General features: G+C 41.3%; 1 protein-coding gene across 1 annotated transcript in view; it reads left to right on the forward strand.

Moving 5' to 3' along the window:
- Positions 1 to 20,835, forward strand: part of ptprfa (protein tyrosine phosphatase receptor type Fa) — a 373,454-nt gene that overhangs the window by 154,787 nt on the left and 197,832 nt on the right. Inside the window, exon 5 of the mRNA XM_032525794.1 lies at positions 14,760 to 14,948. Within this exon, the coding sequence (XP_032381685.1) occupies positions 14,760 to 14,948 (189 nt within the window). The remainder of the gene's footprint in view (positions 1 to 14,759; positions 14,949 to 20,835) is intronic.

Below are 20,835 nucleotides of genomic sequence, written 5' to 3' on the forward strand. Positions count from 1 at the left end.
TTTACCCACCTCTTTTTTTACCACTACACCCCTGAGCGTAATACAGTACATATTAACCATGGGATGTGGTGAAGCAATTTGCCTTGCAACAGCACAAGTGAAACAGTATACCCTTTCTGCTAAAAAAACAACCTTCCCATCATGGGCACCATTGTTTCTTGTCCAAAGTATTCCCTCGCAGCCACAGTCAGTCTGGGAAAGTCCTGAGTGTAAGTGATCCTCTTCTGCTATCTCAGGCGGCTGAGAGGCTTGTCTGTCTGCACCCAGACTGTAAACCCTCATCAGGGGAATTATCCTTCCTTGGCTGATCCGGGGCTCCCACCCACACAAACATCAGAAATATTAGATTGCTAAATGATGGCAAGATGCAGCATTGCAGTATTTATCTAAGGCCCTTGGTCTACCTTGGCAACCTTTTCCAAACCATTTTCTCAGTACCCACCTTCACCCTGGTTCTTATTTTGTTTCCTTTGTCCTACCCATCACTGATCAAATGGTTGAATGACATTTTTAAATAACATGCTGTGCATTACAATTGTTGATAAGAGGGAGCCTTCCAACAATATATACAAGGGAACATGGAGAAACTGGCTAAATTATAAACAGACCAAATTCACAATGAAATCCATGTTAATGATGGGATTTTGTCCAATTAAACTACAGGGCTTTTAATTAGAAATGTTTACAGGTTTTGTAGTCAGTAACAGCAATCCAGTTTGTAATAGGGAAGCTGATCAGATGACTGTCGGTGGAATTTTTTTTTTCACACCGCCTACTAATTTTGAAAGAGCAATGGCCAATGTGAAAACTCCTACTCGACCGACCAGAGGTGTGACTTCATCACTCACACTGACCAATGATGTAACTTAGTGACTCAGTGACTCACCTAGTGACTTCTATGTGTAAAGAGATGGCCCCTGCTTTGTTTTATACATTTTATACTCTGTGTTGGCCACAGGAATGTGTCTAAATCCCTTGTCAGGTGCATGATTGTCCATCCCTCCAAAAGATGAAAGAACATGTCCCCCCCAGAATATTCAATGTTTTACCAAAGGCAATGCCTAGCTTCATGTTTGTGTTCATGTCAACCAGGAGGCTGTTTTTTGTTGTTCACCTGCCACGCAGCAATGGCAGAGGAGACGCACAGCCAGGACATCATTAAAGCTCAGCAAGACAATTTTTAAGTATTTCAGAAGCTATACAAAGTATTCATAATATCTTACTTATTTTGAGTGATGTGATGGAATATGCTACAAATTACATTTTAGGGCAGGCTGAGCCCATCTTTCATTTTTGGAGCAAAAGGTATGATTTAAAAGTCCCTTTCATGACATGAAAAGTTTTTTTTAACATTAATATGAGTTCCCCCATGCCTGCCTATGGTCCCCCAGTGGCTAGAAATGGTGACATGTGTAGCCCAAACCCTGGGTATCCTGCTCTGTCTTTGAGAAAATGAAAGCTCAGATGGGCTGATTGGGAATCTTGTCCCCTTATAAGGTCATAAGGGGCAAGGTTACCTCCCCTTTCTCTGCTTTGCCCGCCTGGACAATTTGGCCCACCCATAAGAGAGAGAGACATCATGGCTTTTTTAAACGAGCAAAGTGGCAGTTGGTCAAGCCCCCCCCCCCCCTTATCCTCTTCAAAAGCTACAGACTCAGAAATGGCACATTCTAAGGAAAACTCATTGTGGGACTGGCTCTAGTGGCTGTAATTCTGCACCAAGGCTGAATTTTGGGAAAGAGACTTCAGCTACAGTATTAGGGGACCACTGAGGTCTATATAAAAGACACCTCAGATACAGTATAAGTGGACCACTAAGGACTATATGAAAGACACTTCAGATACAGTATTAGGGGACCACTAAGGACTATATGAAAGAGACTTCAGATACAGTATTAGGGGACCACTAAGGTCTATGTATAAGAGACTTCAGGTACATTATTAGGGGACCACTAAGGGTTATATAAAAGCATCCAAAGAGCCCCATGTCATGGGACCTTTAAGAGGGAATTCTTTGAAACGTTACCCAAGAACATGCTTGTCTAAAAAGAGAAATAATTTTGGATGTCTGTGAAAAGATGTCTTGTACATATCTAAAGCTGTAGATGTATTCAGTAATCTGTAGTGGAATATCTTACAGCCCTCAGGCCTGTATATCCAACCTACTTGTATGAAGACTTATCTTATGTGTACGACTCCAACACCAACCCCAGCCTGACCCCCCTCCTGTCACCATCAGGCCTGATCTGGTTTCTCTCTGCGGCTTCTGTATTACAGCCAAAAGCCAAAACAAGCTGTCACAGCAGAACTATGAGCTCAGTGTGCACCGGTCTACGGTGGCCATAATCAGTCAGGCCTACACTGAGCCAAGATGCACCCAGACTGCACTTTTTACTGCCCATAACAGTTATGAATTAATTAAACATTAACTCAACCTAAAGAGGGGATAACTGAGGTATTTACCCTCCCACAGCACAGAATGACCATAATGCACCTGTGAGGGTTTGATTGGGCTGCGCATCGATCAGTAGCTCTGTGGTTTCTTGGCCTGGCTGATGAAAACTCACATTCTAGCCTTTGTTGTGAAACTAAAACTCCCACCCCACCCCCTGCAGTTATCAATACACTCACAACTACAGCGTACTTATGTGGAACTAAGACTGGGTTTTAGCCAATTAGAGACCAGTAAGACATGGAAACCTGTACAGTATTTAGCACCTATACTGGTGAGAAACATTTTCTGAGAGAAGTCATTGATTTATTATTAACACACTAGGTAGTCTTTATACTTTTTTTTTTCATTTTAACCATTTGAGTAATTAGTGGCGGTTCTGGGGGGGGAGCAGTGCCCCCTTAATATTAAGCGACAACCCCCCTCTGCCCCCCTAGCTGTGGCAAATATTTTCATACATTTTATCACCCCACCTTTATCCCCAAAGAGAGGCTATTATTCATGTGCAGGGATAAATAACATGTAGATTACCAGGAATGTGCAAAAAGGGAAATGTCCTCTCACTTTGAACTGCTTTCATTTTTTTAATTTTCAGCCAACTTAACTAAATATTTGTAAAAGATTCAACAACTAAGATACAAACTGAATGCGTTTTCACAGACTATATGGATATATATGTGACTATATGGATTAATGTGTCCCTGAACACAGTGGAATGGTCAAAGAAGTGGTTGGTTACTTTAAAATTCTAAATTCTAAAAGTTACTTTGGCTCAAAAAATGAACTTCTCCAGTACAAAAATACTGGAGAAATTTTGGCTTATTTTTGTTAAGCCAAAATAACAATTATATTACTTAACCATGGCTGTTATGAAAAGAGAAACTCCACTGATATTACACTCAAAGTCTGTTTCCAGGTCTGCTGAATATGTGAAAAAGTTATTTAGCCTTTTGTTGACCCCACATGGAGCTGTGTGAATTCTGGTAATGATCAATTGTTCTAAGAAGCGCGAGGCTCCCACAGCTTTCCCCCAAACTCCCCAAAACAACACTTGTTTTTGAGTCTAGTTGAAAGTACACACAGCGTAGCACCGTAGTAATCTCTGTAGCGGTTAGAGCGAACATCGTACCCTATCTTTGGTATGTAATGTAGGAGATACTGGCTGCTGGATTTGAGATGGTTTTGGTTTTATTCAGGGGTTTTTTAGAAAGCTGCAGGAAGATTGGACTCTTTGTTAAAATATGGACACTGCCACAGGGAGAGAGCGGTGTTCCATGTATGGACCTTTTTCTGTGAGTGATGAAAAAACTATGTAAAAGTGTTTTAATACCTAAAGCAGGAAGCTCGGTGGGTGGGTGGGTGGGTGGATGGATGGATGGATGGGTGGGTGGATCCATGGATGGATGGATGGATGGGTGGGTGAATAGATCCATGGATGGAGGGTGGTGGATGGATCATGGATGGATGGTTGGATGGATGATGGGTGGTGGGTGGATCCATATGGATGGGTGGTGGATGTGGGATGGTGGATGGGTGGGTGGATGGCCTGGATGATGGATGCATGGATGATGGTGGATGAATGGGTGGGGTGGGTGGATCCATGGATGGATGGATGGGTGGGTGGATCCATGGATGGATGGATGGATGGATGGATGGATGGATTTGAGTGCAGGTCTGTAATGCTTAGAGCCATCACAATTTGAAATAGCTTGATTTGAACTATCATAGTGGAGACACCCAGTAAGGCCCTTTTTAAAAGATTTCTGAGGACAGGCTTACGCACTAAACATTATTTAATTTAACCATGATGGGCTATTATTGTCAGAATGTGATTTAATTCTATTTGACACTAACTTACAAAAACATGTACACAGTGATTTTATTTTACCATGTCTTGTTTTAAATGTATGTAAAATTGTATGTTGGTATGGTATTTCTATTCTACACACAGCTTCTACATTGTTAGCAGCTGATCCGAATAAAGGAATGTATAGAAAAATTGGTAAAAGCAATTAAAAGTGTTGTTATGTTTCCAAGAGCTTGACGAGAACACCAAAACAATTATTGCTTAAGTTACTGGTATTTTATTACATATCCACAATTTAAAGATTGTTTTCCTTCTTTACTTGCTTTAATATTTAATTCAGAATTTGCTAATTTGGCTCGAAATCTAACAACCCTTCCTGCTAGAATCAATTCTTTACCCCATTTGGCAGGTTGAAGGCCCAGATGAAGGGTAACTTTATTTGTAAAGAAAAGGAGTTCCTATGCTTTGATATGGACTATTCTGAAATCCAGTAGCAGTATATTAGTATCAATACAGTGCTAACAGTGAAGCTGTTCTGCCTCAGCTGTCAGAGAAGCCTTATCCCAGTCAACAGGGACCCAGCTCTGGGGCTCTCCTCTGGATCCATTCAATTCACAGTTGACTCAATTCAAAGTGTAAATTGAAAATGCAGTTCTCCTAATAATAGAGCAGTCTACCTTCTCAATAAACTCTCCAATGGATTTGATGTAATCCACCTTTTAGGGCCAAGTACTTCCTTTTTGAGTGGTAAGAAAACCCACTTCTTCTGCTGAATGAAATCAAAGTGGATTACTGACGCGCTCAATGAAAAGTCGGAGCAGAGCCGAATATTACAGGTTGTCTGAGGTGGTGTTTGTAAAGCTGTCAAGCCTGAAGGGGAACTACGGCCATTTTCAAAATTCATGACAAGTTATTTTAATCAGGAGGGACATGTTTGCAGATATGAAAAGGTTTATTGTACAGCGCAATAGAAAGCAAGATTTAAAGCATGGTTGAGACCCTGTGATTGGTCCTTGCAATTTGTGTATGATTCTGATTGGTTTGGCAGGAAGGTGAACGCCTCCAACAGCTGATTGGAGTTAGGTAGAGAGCATTGATTACCTGAAAGAAATTACGGTGAGCTACATTTCAATCAGGAGGGACTAGTTGCAGATATGCGACAGTTATACACAACATGATAAAGTGTACATTTATTTGGATAACAGCTGATTTGATTTAAGAGTACATCTATTAACAGTTAGGTCTTCCTGAAAGAATTTACGCTGAGCTACATTTCTAGGGTCTAAGTCGAAAAATAGTAACAAGCAAACAAATCTCAAAACTAGAGTGCTAAAACTCGAATGTGTGATGTCAATGAGTGTAAAGTGTGGAGCTGCTCCATAGACAATGAACTGGGACATGTTCTACATAGTAAGGAAAAGTAAAAGTAAAATTCATTTAAAATGTATTTAGTATAAGTAACTTACATTTAACAATTGGGAGAATTTGTTTTTTATAATTTACTTTTAATATCTCATTCATACTTTCACATTCGTACATTCATACGATTGGATAAAGGCGCCACTTTTGATAAAAAAAAAAAATGTTAGACCTTTTTTATTTACTTTTTTACTCAGTAACAAACGCAATTTGAAATGTGGTAGAGTTACAACTCTTCAAACAAAACATGCTTAACTAAAAGTAAAAGTACACAAAAAAATGACTCAATTACAGTAACATGAGTAAATGTAACGTGTCAAATTCCACCTTTGGGTAGCACATAAGGGGAATTCTGGGTATGCGGAACACTTGCTGTTTCACAGCAGGCAACACTACAATAGAGTAAAGAAAACCCAAATCAGTTTACAGAACAGCTCCACACACTGTATACTTGATGACATCACACGTTTAAGTCTGACTTAATTGTATTCAATATTGCAATTCAATTTTATTTATATAGCGCCAAATCACAACAGTTATTTACAATTGTACTTTCCTATATGAAGGTAAATATGGTGCAAGATGCAAGCTTGTAGACTTAATGTGAGCACTTGTAGAATATAATGAGAGAAAAACTCTGCACGTGTATGTTAAAATTTGCAGTTGTAAAAATATGTAATATAAATATGAAATGCATATATTGATATTTTGTTGGTATATGTGTTTAAATTGACCCGTTTCAAAGTGTTTTATATCCGAAATAGGGATTTCTTTTAACCAAATTGCCCCAAAATAACATGGATGATTCCATACAACATTCTTCAGGTAAAATTATTGATCACTTGCATTGAATTTTTTGGGTGTTTTATTCAATCTTATATCTTAATCTTATTTGAATTCTTTTTTTATATTGGTTTCAAATTTTGACATATACCCATCTGTCAACCACTCAACATCCTCTGATCTTAACCATTAGTCAAAATAATCATAATTTCGGCCTTTTTAACTAAAAACGTATGTATAATTTGATGCAAATGAGGTTTGTTGACCATGAAATCCCAGAACAAGTGTAAAACCAATTATTAAACCAGCTGAGGTTTTAAAAAAAAGCATCAAGTGCATGGAAAAAGTGACAAATAAATCAGAAAAAGCAACAAAAGAATGTTGATTTTCAATTTTGTCCTAAAAGGACAAGTTCATGGTTAAAGAGAAGACAACACAAGGGTTAAGTAAATACCACAAATGTGAATTTTATTTTGTGACTTCACATTCTGAACATGTGTGTGAACATAAAACTGTAGATTTTTAGTTCTGCACGTTCTCACATTATATTCTACAAGTGTACACATCAGGTCCACAAGCTCTCGCATTTTGCACCACATTTACCTTCATATTCCTAGGCCATGGTAATAACATATTGAAACTCTGAATTTAGGTGGTGGTCCCCTTTAAGCTAAGCTATTGACCGTGATATTAGAAATCTTGCATGGTTTGAGAGTTCAGAGTGAGTTCCAAACCAGGACGGACATTTGATATCAGGCTGGTTGCAGGCAAGTTGCATAAGGGTGTTCTTTCATGGTCATCCTTTAGACTTGATTTTCAAAACTGCAGCTTAATGACATGTGTACTTATGGGTCCATGTTGCCTGAAGAGACGAGAGGAGGGTTTGGGTTACCGTCTCTTTCCCCAAAGAGCAAATAACAAGAAAAGAGTAGGAGTGGACGTGTCATGGACACCGGCACACAAACACTTTTTGACGGACGGCCAATCAGCTGCAACACGATGCGGCTCCAACGTGATTCAGCATTGCTGTCTGGTTAATATCCAATTTAAGGTTTTGTTATGTTTTTCTCTTTGAGTTACAGTGGATTCATTTGTGGAGTCTCAGTTAACAAGCATGGTAATTCTTCCCCTCTCAAGTGTGTGGCTGCGTTGCCATGGAACAGCTACATGTATTGTGAAGTCTTTTCATTTACTACACTCCCGGAGCTCATGCACACATATCAGGTGTCTTGGGAGGGGTACAGAATCCCGCATGCGTAACCAACTTTTGCTTTATTGTCACGAAGCATGTCGAAGATTCAGTTCTTTGTAGGTATTAGTTAGGACCACGTCATCCGAGGCAAGATAGAGGTTATAGGGTTTCAGGAGCTTTCTTTCAGTCACCTTAGTCTGTTGAAAACAAACGCAAAGCCACTCGTGATTCCCAGACTGCACCTGAGCGGCTTACATTGGAACGAGGCTCATCTCTCTCACACACACTCAAGTCTCTGAGTCCATGTGGGATGATACATATCATATTGTTGCAGATATGCAAAAAAGTTTATTGTACAGCGCAATAAAAAGTACAAAGTCTTTGGCAATTAGACTCCATTGCATGTCAATGTTATTTTTACACTGTTTCCTGTTTTGCTGTATTGTTCTCATTCCCTATTCATGGCTCATTTCTTTTGTTGAACCCAGTTCCATCCTTGTGTCAGTTTTATTTTATTTTGTTTTCCATCCATCTTCATCCGGGTCTCAGGGGCAGCAGTTCCAGCAGGGAACCCCAAACTTCCCTTTCCCGAGCCACATCAACCAGCTCCGACTGGGGGATCCCGAGGCGTTCCCAGGCCAGGTTGGAGATATAATCCCCCCACCTAGTCCTGGGTCTTCCCAGAGGCCTCCTCCCAGCTGGACGTGCCTAGGGAGGCGTCCCAGGAGGCATCCTTACCAGATTTTATTGTCTTGTTTTACTTCCTACATGGCATTTCCTTGTGTGAACGATCCTGTTGATCCCTAAGATGTATTACATCTTAGGGAGTTAAACATACATCAGGAGATGATATTGAGTCCCCGACTATAGATGTATTTTCATTTACAGATAACTTCCTACGTATCATTTTTCTTCCCAGTCCATCAGTTATGTAGCCTCCATAACCTTTAATAATAATGGATACTTTATTAGTCCCATAAGGAAAAATTCTGTTGTTATTACACACAGGCCTGAATTACACACACATGCTTAGGTCCTATACATGCACTAATGGGGAGATGTCAGAGTGGGAAGGCACCCAGAACAGTTGAGGGTTAGGTGCCTTGCTCAAGAGCACCTTGGCAGTGCCCAGGAGGTGAACTGGCACCTCTCCAGCTACCAGTCCACCCCCATACTTCCATTGGTCCGCACAGAGATTGAACCAGCAACCCTCCGCTTCCCAACCCCACTCCCTACAGACTGAGCTACTGCCACCCACCTTATCCATCTTCATATCACTAATGTAACCCATCATGGACATGCTCTACGTCCAAGCACATTCTTTGTGTCACATTACGTTTTTTTTGCAAATGGCAGTTTTCTTTACAACACTGATGATGTGGAGCATATTAGTAGAGCCATTGTATGCAGAGCTGTCCCAAGAAAGGAACTCACTCTGAAACTCTATTGCAGTGTTCCCTGGACCCAAACCAGTAAGAGCCATTAAAAAGGAGTTCCACAGGGTTGCGTTTGAATAATGATGCTGCAGCATCAGAATGGGATTAGTAGGCCTACTAGTTCATCGACCGCAGGATTGCACCTAAATGAAATTGATCATAGGTTGATCATAGGTTCAATACAGTATTATTATACATATGATTAAATAGGATATGAATACACTATTTTGGAACACATGCTTTAATTCACTCTTGTAGCAATTCTCTCTCTTTTGCTGCAGCCACTGTGTTGCTTTTTTAACTAAATACATGTTCAAACTTGTTGTATGTGTACATGAGTATTTCCGCCGACCAGATGTTTGTGGTTGTTACCATGGTGAATTGTAGTATCATGCCTCCACTCATGCTGCCTTTTCATAGTGGTGGTGCACGCGCTTAACTCTGAGTGGTTGAACCAACTCAAATCAGCTGTTGTGGAACCAAAATCTCAGAGCTTCCCATCTCAGGGTACATCAACTCAGAGTTCAGGGTCAGAGTTTGTTAAACCTCCTTCCTGAAACGGGAGATGGGGTTCACCTGTTTATCTGCCCTCATGTCACCTGTCCCGCGTCGCTACCCTCATTGCATTGTGTATTTAGTCTGTCGTCTTTGTCTGGCGTTAGTTTGTCATTGTACTTATATAATTAAGTTTCAGCCTGTGCCTAGTAATCTGTACATTTTCCTGTAGTACTGTATCATTCGTACCTACTGCTGCCTCCTCGTTGCCTTTTCTGCAATCTGGGTCCATATCAGCCATATCACCCTGGTAACATGGCAACACATTCTTACTCCCATCGCGTCAAAAAGCGACGCTTGGTCGGGTGCCTTTGGCGTTTGTTATTGACGTAAATAGTCTCCTATAGCGTCATATTAGATAAGATTCAACTTTGTTGTCATTACGCATGTACAGGTACAATGCAACGAAATGCAGTATATTTAGACGATCTGTGTCAACTTCAATTCAATTCAATTTTATTTATATATATATATATATACATAATAAGAGTAATAATAATTATAATAATTCATAACAAGAGTTATCTCAAGACACTTTAAAGATAGAGTAGGTCTAGACCACACTCCAGAATTTACAAGGACCCAACAGTTCTAGTAGTTTTTTCCAGAGCAAGTGTTACACCACTCAGACGGAGACGCTGATAGTAGTGTATAAAAGTTCAGTTTATTCCTTTACAGTAGGATTGTTCAGACAGCGAGTTCGAGTTCACTACCGCGGACACACACAAAACGTGTCTCTCCTTTTCTACACGGCCTCAACTTCTCTGCCAAAAGTGTCTTCTTGTTACAATGTATTACAGTAAGTTTGAACCACAAACCACTACACAGCTAGCCCCCTACTGGCAGGATGAAGAACTGCATAATTTATAATAGAACTACATACTTCAATGCATTACTAAACAGAATGCAGCTAAATTATGTGTTGTCTGTAAACCAAACAAAATACTTTCGATAAGGTTAATTCCAGGTGCTACACAAGCAACAGTGTGACAGTGGCGAGGAAAAACTTCCTTTTAGTCAGAAACCTCGGACAGACCCAGGCTCTTGGTAGGTGGTGTCTGACGGGCCGGTTGGGGTTTGTGGAAATAACTTCTTGGCATTGACTTCTTGGCATCGGCTTCTTGATGTCCCTTCTTGGCGCTCTGGGTCGGGACATATTATTTCAGACCCAGGGGGATCCATATCACAATAAAAATATACACAAACACAAAAATACAAAGCCTTCCACAGTGTTCAGTGACTAATATACAGACATGTTTGCCAATGGTTCCAGAGAATCTAACTGAACTGCGTACAGGGTTAGCCAAAACAGTGATTATGTCATTTTCTGACTCAGATACCCTACACGTAACTCTATACATCAGGTTATGTAAAACAGCAGAGTAAGTAAGTTTAACTGACATGCGGCACAAGAGCGGGACAGTTAGGTTTAGGAAAAGTGGGTGGGGTCCAAAATGTACATTTAAGTGACACAGAGGACAAGAAAGGGACATGAACCCCGGTCTTCTGAGTGAAAGTCCTGTGTTGTTGACCCATCCACCACCCCAAAGGGGGGATTACTGCGTTGGTATTGGAGGCTGAGAGACACTGACCAAGCATGAGTGTGAATTTGGCGAGTGACTTGACACTTTCCCTCAAACGTAATTGAGGATGCAGTTTTGTTGTATTGGAATGTCATTTTTTTTAGAAGCGGGGTTGCACCAGGGATATGTCTGTCCCCTACTGTCAGCCCAGTGCCCTCTGGTACCCTAACAGTAACAAATGAGGGTGCACCCGAGCAAAAAAACAAGAATGACTGGTCTCATTTGCTTACTGTGTGGAGTGAAGAGGCTCTTTTTTTCAACACTGGGAGTCTTCCAGCAGCTTTCAGCTAGCCTGGCTGTCACCTCTCCTTTGTTTCCCAGAGTTTCATTTTTTATCTGTCACCACAGGATCTTTTCTCCCCTCCCCACGGCCCATTCTAAGCTCTTTATCAGAGGCTGTCCCAATGTGGCACGCGGAGCTTGCCGCACTGCATGCTGAAATTTGTGAAAAATATGTGTCATTGTCCTTTTCATCACTCTCTCCCACCAATAGTGTAACTTCATTACTCACTCAGTGACTCACTCAGCAGCAGACTTTTCTGTTTAAAGGGCTGGCCTCGCTGGCAGTGCTGTGGGCCAGACAAAAATAACAGTTATCATCAGATAAATACAAAATCAAAGCATACGGAATGTATAAAGTCTAATTGAAAGGGAACGGCTCAAATGAAAACGACCAACATGGAAAAGCTCAATCTGGAAATGGATAATGGTTTGTCTGTAATGGAAGAGAGACTGTGTAGGGTCTGGAAGTTGGACATCATGTTTGACAATGTATCCCCCTCCTCCGTCTGTATAAATATGACAACTGTTGCTGGCTTTGTTACCTAGTCTATATCTGGATGTTCCACTTTCGGGATCGCTCCCCTGCCACAGAAAAATCCGCCAGATGCATGTCTTTCCGCCAAAAATCACGTCCTTCCTCTTTCTGTGTGTGGGATTTTTAAACTTCTGTGGATTTATGAGTGCTATCTGCAGGGTAAATCCAGACAGCTAGCTAGACTATGTTTTTCATCTGAGTTTTCTGCTGCACGACTAAAACTACTTTTAAATGAGCACGATGCACCAAAACAAGTTCCTGCCCGAGGTTACTTTGCAGCAGCACAGTATGGAGCTTAGACCCGTCCATGGCGACTGTGATTGGTTTAAAGGTCCCATGACATGGTCCTCTTTGGATGCTTTTACATAGACCTAGATGTATTAGGGGACCTTAGTGGTCCACCATATCTAAAAAGCTCTTTCCCTAAATCCAGCCTTGGTGCAGAATTACAGCCACTAGAGCCAGTCCCACAAATAGCTTTCCTTAGGATGTGCCATTTCTGAGTCTGTCGCTTTTGAGGAGAATGGGGGGGGGGGACAAGGTGAAGGCTGGGGGTGTGGCCTTGACTAACTGCCACTTTGCTTGTTTGAAAGCCATGATGTCTCTCGCTCATGGGTGGGCCAAATTCCCTGGCCAGGCAGAAGGGAGTTAACCTTGCTCCTTATGACATCATAAAGGGCAAGATTCCAGATTGGCCCATCTGAGATTTCATTTTCTCAAAGGCGGAGCAGGATACCCAGGGCTCGGTTTACACCTATCACCCTTTCTAGCCACTGGGGGACCATAGGCAGGCTGGGGGAGCACATATTAATGTTAAAAAAAACTCATAAAGTGAAATTGTTATGCCATGGAACCTTTAAAGAAATGCTAATAAACCAGAGCATGTTTTTCTCTCATCCCTGAATGCTGGACTATGTGGACTAGCCAGACCTTCCTTTGAATCACAGTGGCAATGTGTGAGACTACTTGTTATCTAGCCAATATGGATGGCACTGTTCACTGTGGGTTGATTATGGAGCTCTCCCTGGTGTCTGCAAGGTGTCTCCATGCGCCACCAAGACCCTCCTCATTTACTTAAAAATATGAAGAGTAATTAGCAAATGCAGTGGGCTGGGAGGAAAAACCAAACTAAACAACATGCAACTTTTAAGTTGAGCATTTTATAGTTAAGCTTTTCCTTTTTCAGTTTCTGCTTCTGCAATTTAACTTTTAATTGGCATACCTCATGCCACCCTGTGTCCTATTTAAAAAAAAGTCACATGCCACTAATTGTCTTCTTAGAAATATTCATTACCCAACAATGTTCAGCACTAATGTAGGAAGCAATGTGTCTTTCATTTAGTGCAGGGAAAAGAACTGGCATTCTGTTCTGGATTACGATATTTAACCCCCCCAACCCCCTTTTAAAAAAAGACAGAATCAGTTCAGTGTTCAAAGGCACACCTTCGGAAATGTAAAAGAAGATAGTGGATGTTGACCATCAATGGACTGTACAATGTCTGTACCAAATTCTATGGCAACAATCCAACAGTTGTGGACATATTTCAGTACAAGTCAAAAATGTCCATCTGCTGATGGTAGTAGAGTACAAGTCAGGGATTACCTATTCATTCATACCTAAAGTGGTGTTTGTACTGTCACAACAGACACAAATCACAGGATTCTATTTGATGCTGAAAAGATCTTGATCTGATGATAATGAGACGAGGTGTGTGAAGCTTTGCTCTGTTGCTGTGTCCGTCCTCAGCAGCATGGGCAGAGGTGAGGAATGGGATTTTCAGCCCATGATTTTATTCATTTTTCATCCGTAATTTGCCAGGACTGACATTTAACCGCACTAAGTGTTTAAGATTATGTGTGCACAGCGAGGGCCTTTCGCTTTCAGAATGCATTCCACTCGGGGTGAAATTGCATCGCTTTCGCTCTCGTTCACTCCGATCCATGACGAGAAATTCCTTAGAAGGATTAGTCATGCAGTGGCCCAGAATTTGAATTTTATGGGGGGAACCTTGTATGCTTAAGGATGTGGGATGAGCAGGGAAATCTCACACCGCAGGGTCTAGGCCATGTGTCAAACATTGTGAATTTAGGTTCACAATGGATTTCGTCCCACAGGTTGTCGCTTTTCTGAATTTTGATGTCACTTTTGGCATTTCTTTCCACGTCTTTGCCCAATATTTTTTTAAAGATTATTTTTTAGGGCATTATTTTACAGGACAGCTGAAGAAATGAAAGGGGAGATGGGGGGGCGGGATGACATGCAGAAGAGGGTTGTAGTTCCAAATTGAACCCAGGCCCGCTGCCTTGAAGAGTAAACCTCTATACAGAGCCACCCCCTCTACCAAATGAGCTATCCAGGCAACCTTTTTTAAATAGTTTCTGACACTTTTTTGGCACTTTTTCTTTGATGGCAAAGGAACTTTTTTTCTGACTTTATGTCAACCACACTGTAAGTTAGAAGACTTTATAAGACTTACCATACTGCAGTCGAAGATATTTGACTGTCAAAATAAAAAAAAACATGTCAACATGTCAATACGATATTTGTCTGGCCCTTGATTCTCATTTTCTAGTGTGGCCCTTTGAGAAATTGAGGTTGACACTCCTGGTCTAGGCTGAAAAGAACATCCAGTGATTGATTCAAGTCTTAACTGACATCTTCCACTTGTCATTTGTCAGTGTGCCAATGTTTATTTGTCTCTGTCTTTGTCACAGAGGACCAGATCCCTCATGGTTTCCCCACCATAGACATGGGGCCCCAGCTGAAGGTTGTGGAGAGAACGCGCACTGCTACGATGCTGTGCGCAGCCAGCGGCAACCCTGACCCGGAGATCTACTGGTTCAAAGACTTTCTGCCTGTTGACATCAGCAGCAGCAACGGGCGCATAAAACAACTGCGATCAGGTAAAGCACTCATCTCAACATGTTCACACACAGGTCACTTTTTTAGAAAATCAATGCAGTTAGCTGTCCTATCAGGTGTTTGGTGGGTGTGGTAACTAACCTTTGAGACCTTGCAGGATGCAAGCAAACAATACAAAGAACATTTAAAAAAAACATCATGGCCTATATGAAAGCCTATTTTCAGAAAGTAAAACACAATAAGCTTCTGGAAATAAGTGGTTCAGACTTTGAGTGGGATGTCATAGATTGCATTAATTGCCTCAGCAGCACCTGTGTGGGAACAGTGCCGTGCCAACAGTGCTTAACACTCCACAGACAGTGATGAATGTGAAAGCCGAGGCAGCCATGTGAGGCAGCTCTGTGAGAACGTGGCCAGGATCCAGAAGAGCAGATAGGGCATCTTTCTCCACAAAAACCAGCCCGGGCAGCTCACAGCAGAGCTGGATGACTTCAGGCTGAAAACCGAGCATTATACACCCTTTCAGCTGCCCTTTTCTCTCTTTTTTGGTGACAAAATAGAAATGTTTGCTTCTTGCCAAAAGTTGCAAGCACCTACAAAACATCATAATGGCTGTATAGGGCCGGACTTTCTTGCCAGCCCTTGCGGCTGAGCCTGTCCTCTCTGCCTCAGTGCAGGCAGAGAGGAAAGGCTGAGAGACAAGCTTCAGGATATCATTGGCTTTTAAGTCCAATTTTTACCAAGCCGTAGTCTGGGCCGGAGTTTAGGACAAACATGCCATGTATTATTAATCAGATAGCATGGCAATTTGTTTCAGTTTGTTTCATAGGGACCTGTCGTCACATGCAGTCCCACAGCACCCAGGCACAGATGGCTGGCTTTCTTTTAATATGAAAATCAGAGTTATCCTGTGCCACACAAAGGCAAGTGAAATATATAGCCGTGTGCAAAGTCAGCACTCCACAATTATTCCATTTATTTGTTTCAATAGATTTCATTATATAGAGGAGTGATTAGATTTGCTCATGAATAAGTCAGACCAATTAAATGAATTTGATACATTGAGAAACACTAATAGCTTCATTTTTCAATTTGAGACCTTTGCTCTCTTTTGGAATAAAAATAACAAAAATTTCCTTTGGCTTCTGTAAAGCTTCCTTTGACACTCCCAAGCTCAACTGTCTGCCAGTAATTACAACCAAAGTTTGTCCGTTGAAGAGTGTTGTGACCCAGACCAACGTCGACTCTCTGGATGCTGGACCATGGAGCCCTGTGACTGCTGGCCTCGGGATCCGCTAGTCCGAAGAGGTTGGAAAAGAAGAAGATTAGTGCAACAGGACAAAGCTCTTCTGTGGTAAACAATGCTGGAGTGAAAGATCAAGGTTCTGATTCAGCCAACATATTCTCAAACACAGCAATAACACCCCCAGTCAGATTTCTATCTTTCTTTGTTGAGGCTCAAAAAGCAGAACACTTCAGTGGCCAATGTGTGGACAAAGCTTGACAAAGATGGCCCCAGCTGAATTTTTTTGGCAAACATTGACTATTTAAGGGGTACTCCAGTGATGTAGTGTTGCAAATTCTGAATATGAAGACACTTGCGAGAGACTGATTAATAAAAGAATGGTTAAATTTGAAACAGAATGGGTTAGGCTTACATGTACTTGTTCTGAATCCTTGGATACAGGACGTTGACTTCAGTAAATGACTTTCCTCTTTTCGATATGCCCAAAAACCAAATAAATCCATTCACATTGTGCACTCTAATTAGGCCTGAGTCTCAGAAAGTAAGAAACATGAATTCTGAAATGTGAGTTCCATAGAGAATGCATTGACAGTGGGGCAGTTTCTGTCTATTAGCTAAACCATGTTAGTCGGGTTGGCTCCTGGATATATGGCTCATACTGAGTGTTGTCACTATGGCAAATGTAAATGAGAAACCAGAGCTGAAAAAGCCACTGATGTCACTATTTAGGTCTGTTATTTGGGAGTGTTATGGCTTTCCAGAACGTTATGATGACACTGGGCAGAGTGGTGGAAAGGACCGGAATTGTTATAGTGTCACCTACATTTGTCTATCCCACAGACTGACACCTGTTATAATGTTCTTTTGCTTGGGCATCATATAAATGTGCACAAGCTGCAGTCATCCAGGAATTATCCACTGCCTCGGCAGTTTCTCTAAGCCCTATTTTCCACTAGGGTGCGTCTGCGCTGTGTTCCGGAGGCGCCGCCACCCCCTGTGAGCAATGGCGACCATTCAAGTCAATGCTTAATATTCCACCACCTGCGTCCCAGAAGCGTGCATGAAGCGGATCTCAGCAAAAGGTACGGGCCAGGTCTGTTTTCACGCGAGCTGCTAGCGTTTCAGACATCCGAGCAGTAAGAGAAACAGAGAGAGCATCCAGTCAAATTATCAAAATACACCCTCCAATATTGTAGTCTATATGTCTCCTCTGCAACACCATGGACGACGAAAGATTCCTCTTGGAGATGTAAAGACATGATAGACATCACAGATTTCAATCAGGACAACACCAGAAAAGAGAAGGCATGGTGTTTAATTGTAGGAGTGCTTGGAATGGAAGGTAGATCCAAGCTTAATAGATTGTTCTGTAAAGTACTTGTAGAGAAAATAAAATCAAGCAGGCAAAACACTCATCTTCTGAGATGCTCCCAGTGTGGTATGGTGCGTGGCGGAGAACGGAACAAAACTGGATTACAGCACAGACGTGCCTGGTGGAAAATCGGGGTACCGCTGACGTACAGGGCTACAAATAGGTCTTGCCTGATTATTAGCACCAACTGGAAACTTAATCTAAACCACTGGCTTTAATGGTTGATTATTCCACACAACAGTCATAGAGTTTGTGTATCTTCGCACCAATAGGCAAACTCCAAAAAATACTGGATCCTATAATGCAAATGAGTTAATTCCTTCAAATCCCTGCCCCAGGTTGTAACACAGGGCTTTCTATTAAAAATGTGTTGTCTACAAGCCCAACACTAGGTAATGGCATCAGTAATCACTAAGGGGTGAGAGATCTCGTTTTACGAGATCTCGCGAGATTAAACGTGACGAGATTCTCGTCGAGGTGAAAAGTTGTCTCGTGAGGCGCTGTGATGTCAGCGTGATGGAGCGTGAATTACTATTGGAGATCCCCCCGCCACTTTTAAAATTGTGGTGGCAACATTTTGTTTTCCTGCGGAAATGATAAACGGCAAAAGAGTGACAGACAAGACGAACACAATATGTAAACATTGTAAGAAAAAAATGCCGTATACCGCGGCTAACACGAGCACTATGCAAAAACACTACAGCACCCACCACAGCTCTCTACAACTACTGCACCCGCGACGAAAACATTAAAAAAAAAATTAAAAATTTGTTCTGTTTGCACTTGTAGTTTAAGAGAGCAGTACTTTGGTTATTGATACACTTACTGTTTGCATTTAAAGTGTTATTTTCTGTTATTTACACATTTATTTATTTATACTGTTTATTTTTTTTAAATAAACAGTTATCAGCACCTAAATTGTTTTGCATTTTGTGATTTTTCAGTTGAATAAAAAACTATTTTCCATTCATATATTTCATCAAGGATTTTCTTAATTTTTTTTTTTTAAAACTCGTCTCGTCTCGTTCTCGTGAACCCAATCTCGTGGTGTCTCGTCTCGTGAGGTAAGCGTCTGTCACACCCCATAGTAATCACTGACATTACCTGATAACATTACTATATAAGTGTTGTTTTCTCTGATTAGACAAAGCTCCTCCAGAGCCAGAGAAGTCAGCTGTTTTCAGAGGCGTAGTAGTGCTCCCCATGGGAGGAAAACTAATAGTGGTGTGTAAAATCAATGGAGGTCCCCTTTAACAGCCAATCACGTTGCCATGGTAAATGGGCTACATTTATATTTTATCAGAGGATTACAATGTTTGCCTGACATTCGTCCATTCACACACATTCTAACACATGCGCACACACACATACACTGATGGCAGAAGGTTACCATTACAATGCAATGTACTGCTGGCCAATCATCGGGAGCACCTCAGGGTTCAGTGTCTTGTCCAAGGACACTTCAACATGTGGACGGGAGGAAGTGCCAGCGTTGGGGGACGTTGGGGACAACCCGCTCTACCTTCAAGCTGCAGCCAAGTGTTGGGATATTGTTCTGCTTGGAAAAGACCAAATGGACAAAAAGCTGGATGCAACGGGTACATTTCACAGCATCAGTTTGATACTAATGTGCAAAGTTGTTGAGGACTGCCAATCCATTATATTATTCTTTTTTGATCGACTCTACTACAGAAACAAATCCTCCCAATCCAGACATTGTGAAAATATAATAAAGTCCTATTATTTTTCACAATGAAACCCAAAACCTGTCATGACACCTTGCTTTCATGCTGAAATGGCGAGGGATTCTTCTAGCAAAGTCGTGAGAAGTCATGGCAGGTGTCCGCATTGCCTAGCCCGGCCCTCTGAAAGCTGCTGATGTCCCCCCCTCCATCAAACCCCAAGGGGCCACACAGCTTCCAGGGCCCCCCTTCCCCCCCATCTGCTGTCTCCCACCACGTATCTGACACTTCTTTGTGCTCTTGTCGACTGAAGAGCGGCTTGGTTTATTATCCAGATCCCTGTCATCTGCATAGTAACCATCCCTCTCTCTCTGCCATTTGTTGCATATGACCTGATATGCCCAAATGGTGCCAGCTACTACAGATTGCCTACACCAGGGAAGTGCAAAATTAAAGGAAGAAATGCTGCTACTGTGGTACAAGAATGAATAGTATCAGGGCGGAAAGATTCATGACTTTTAAAAGTATAATGTAGTGTGATTGTCAATTCATAAGAGCTCTGATTTGAATTATGTAACAGGTAAATAACCCTTTGTTAACAAGCGGCTGAAGGTGAAAGCTTTTCCCAACTATAATGATAATTGCTGCCAGCAGATTGACTCAGCGGTTGATAACTAAAGTTAATTCTGTGAGATGGTCGAACAAAAAAAAAGGACCTTGGGAAAAAAAGTAGACTTTTTGTTAAAAAACATCAAAGTCTTTCAATAAATAATCTACGTAATCACTCGTCTCACATTAATAGAGGTGTTTCAGGAAGTGGTGATTGCTTCGACTCTGTTTCTGAGAAATGAAATGATAAATACTACGACACCCATGAGGCCGGGCAGCTGTTGCCATGGAGCAGAGTCAGTGTTAGGGTTAAAACACTTCGTCTGTGCAGTTGAGGGCACAACACTGCGCTTTAGATGCTGAATTTATTTACCATTGATCCAGAATTCAAAAGTGAATTGATTTAAGCTGCAACTTGTCTTGTCAATTCTTTCAATACACTATACCCAAAATGCTTGGGAGTCATAGATAGATAGATAGATAGATAGATAGATAGATAGATAGATAGATAGATAGATAGATAGATAGATAGATAGATAGATAGATGGGTGAATCACGCTGTTAGAGCAGCAGATTACAGAGACACACATACAGAAAATACAAAAAATATACTAGAAATAATAAATGAGATCAACTAAATAAGATAACAGAAGATCAAAATGCCAGAAACACTAGCGAAAAAAATACACATTTAGAGGAATGAAAAGAATGTGCGTATGTATATAAGTGTAGAATAAAATGTACAACCAACATAAATAGTATATATAATATAGCAAAATAAAATATGTACAGTGCCAGTCAAAAGGTTGGATACGCTTTCCTTTTCAAGTGAATGAAGGATGTCCTAGCTTTTGACTGGTATTGTATAATATTAATTGATTCACTTAGCTTGTACTTTGGGCTTTTTATAATTGGGAAAAAAACAAACAGACATGCGGTACTTGTTCATCTTTTGTACCGATGATTCAGCCAGGAGAGTTTCATGAAAACCCAAACAGGTCCACTAACTTCACAACTCT

The sequence above is a fragment of the Etheostoma spectabile genome, chromosome 9, assembly GCF_008692095.1.
Source record: "Etheostoma spectabile isolate EspeVRDwgs_2016 chromosome 9, UIUC_Espe_1.0, whole genome shotgun sequence".
NCBI lineage: Eukaryota > Metazoa > Chordata > Actinopteri > Perciformes > Percidae > Etheostoma > Etheostoma spectabile.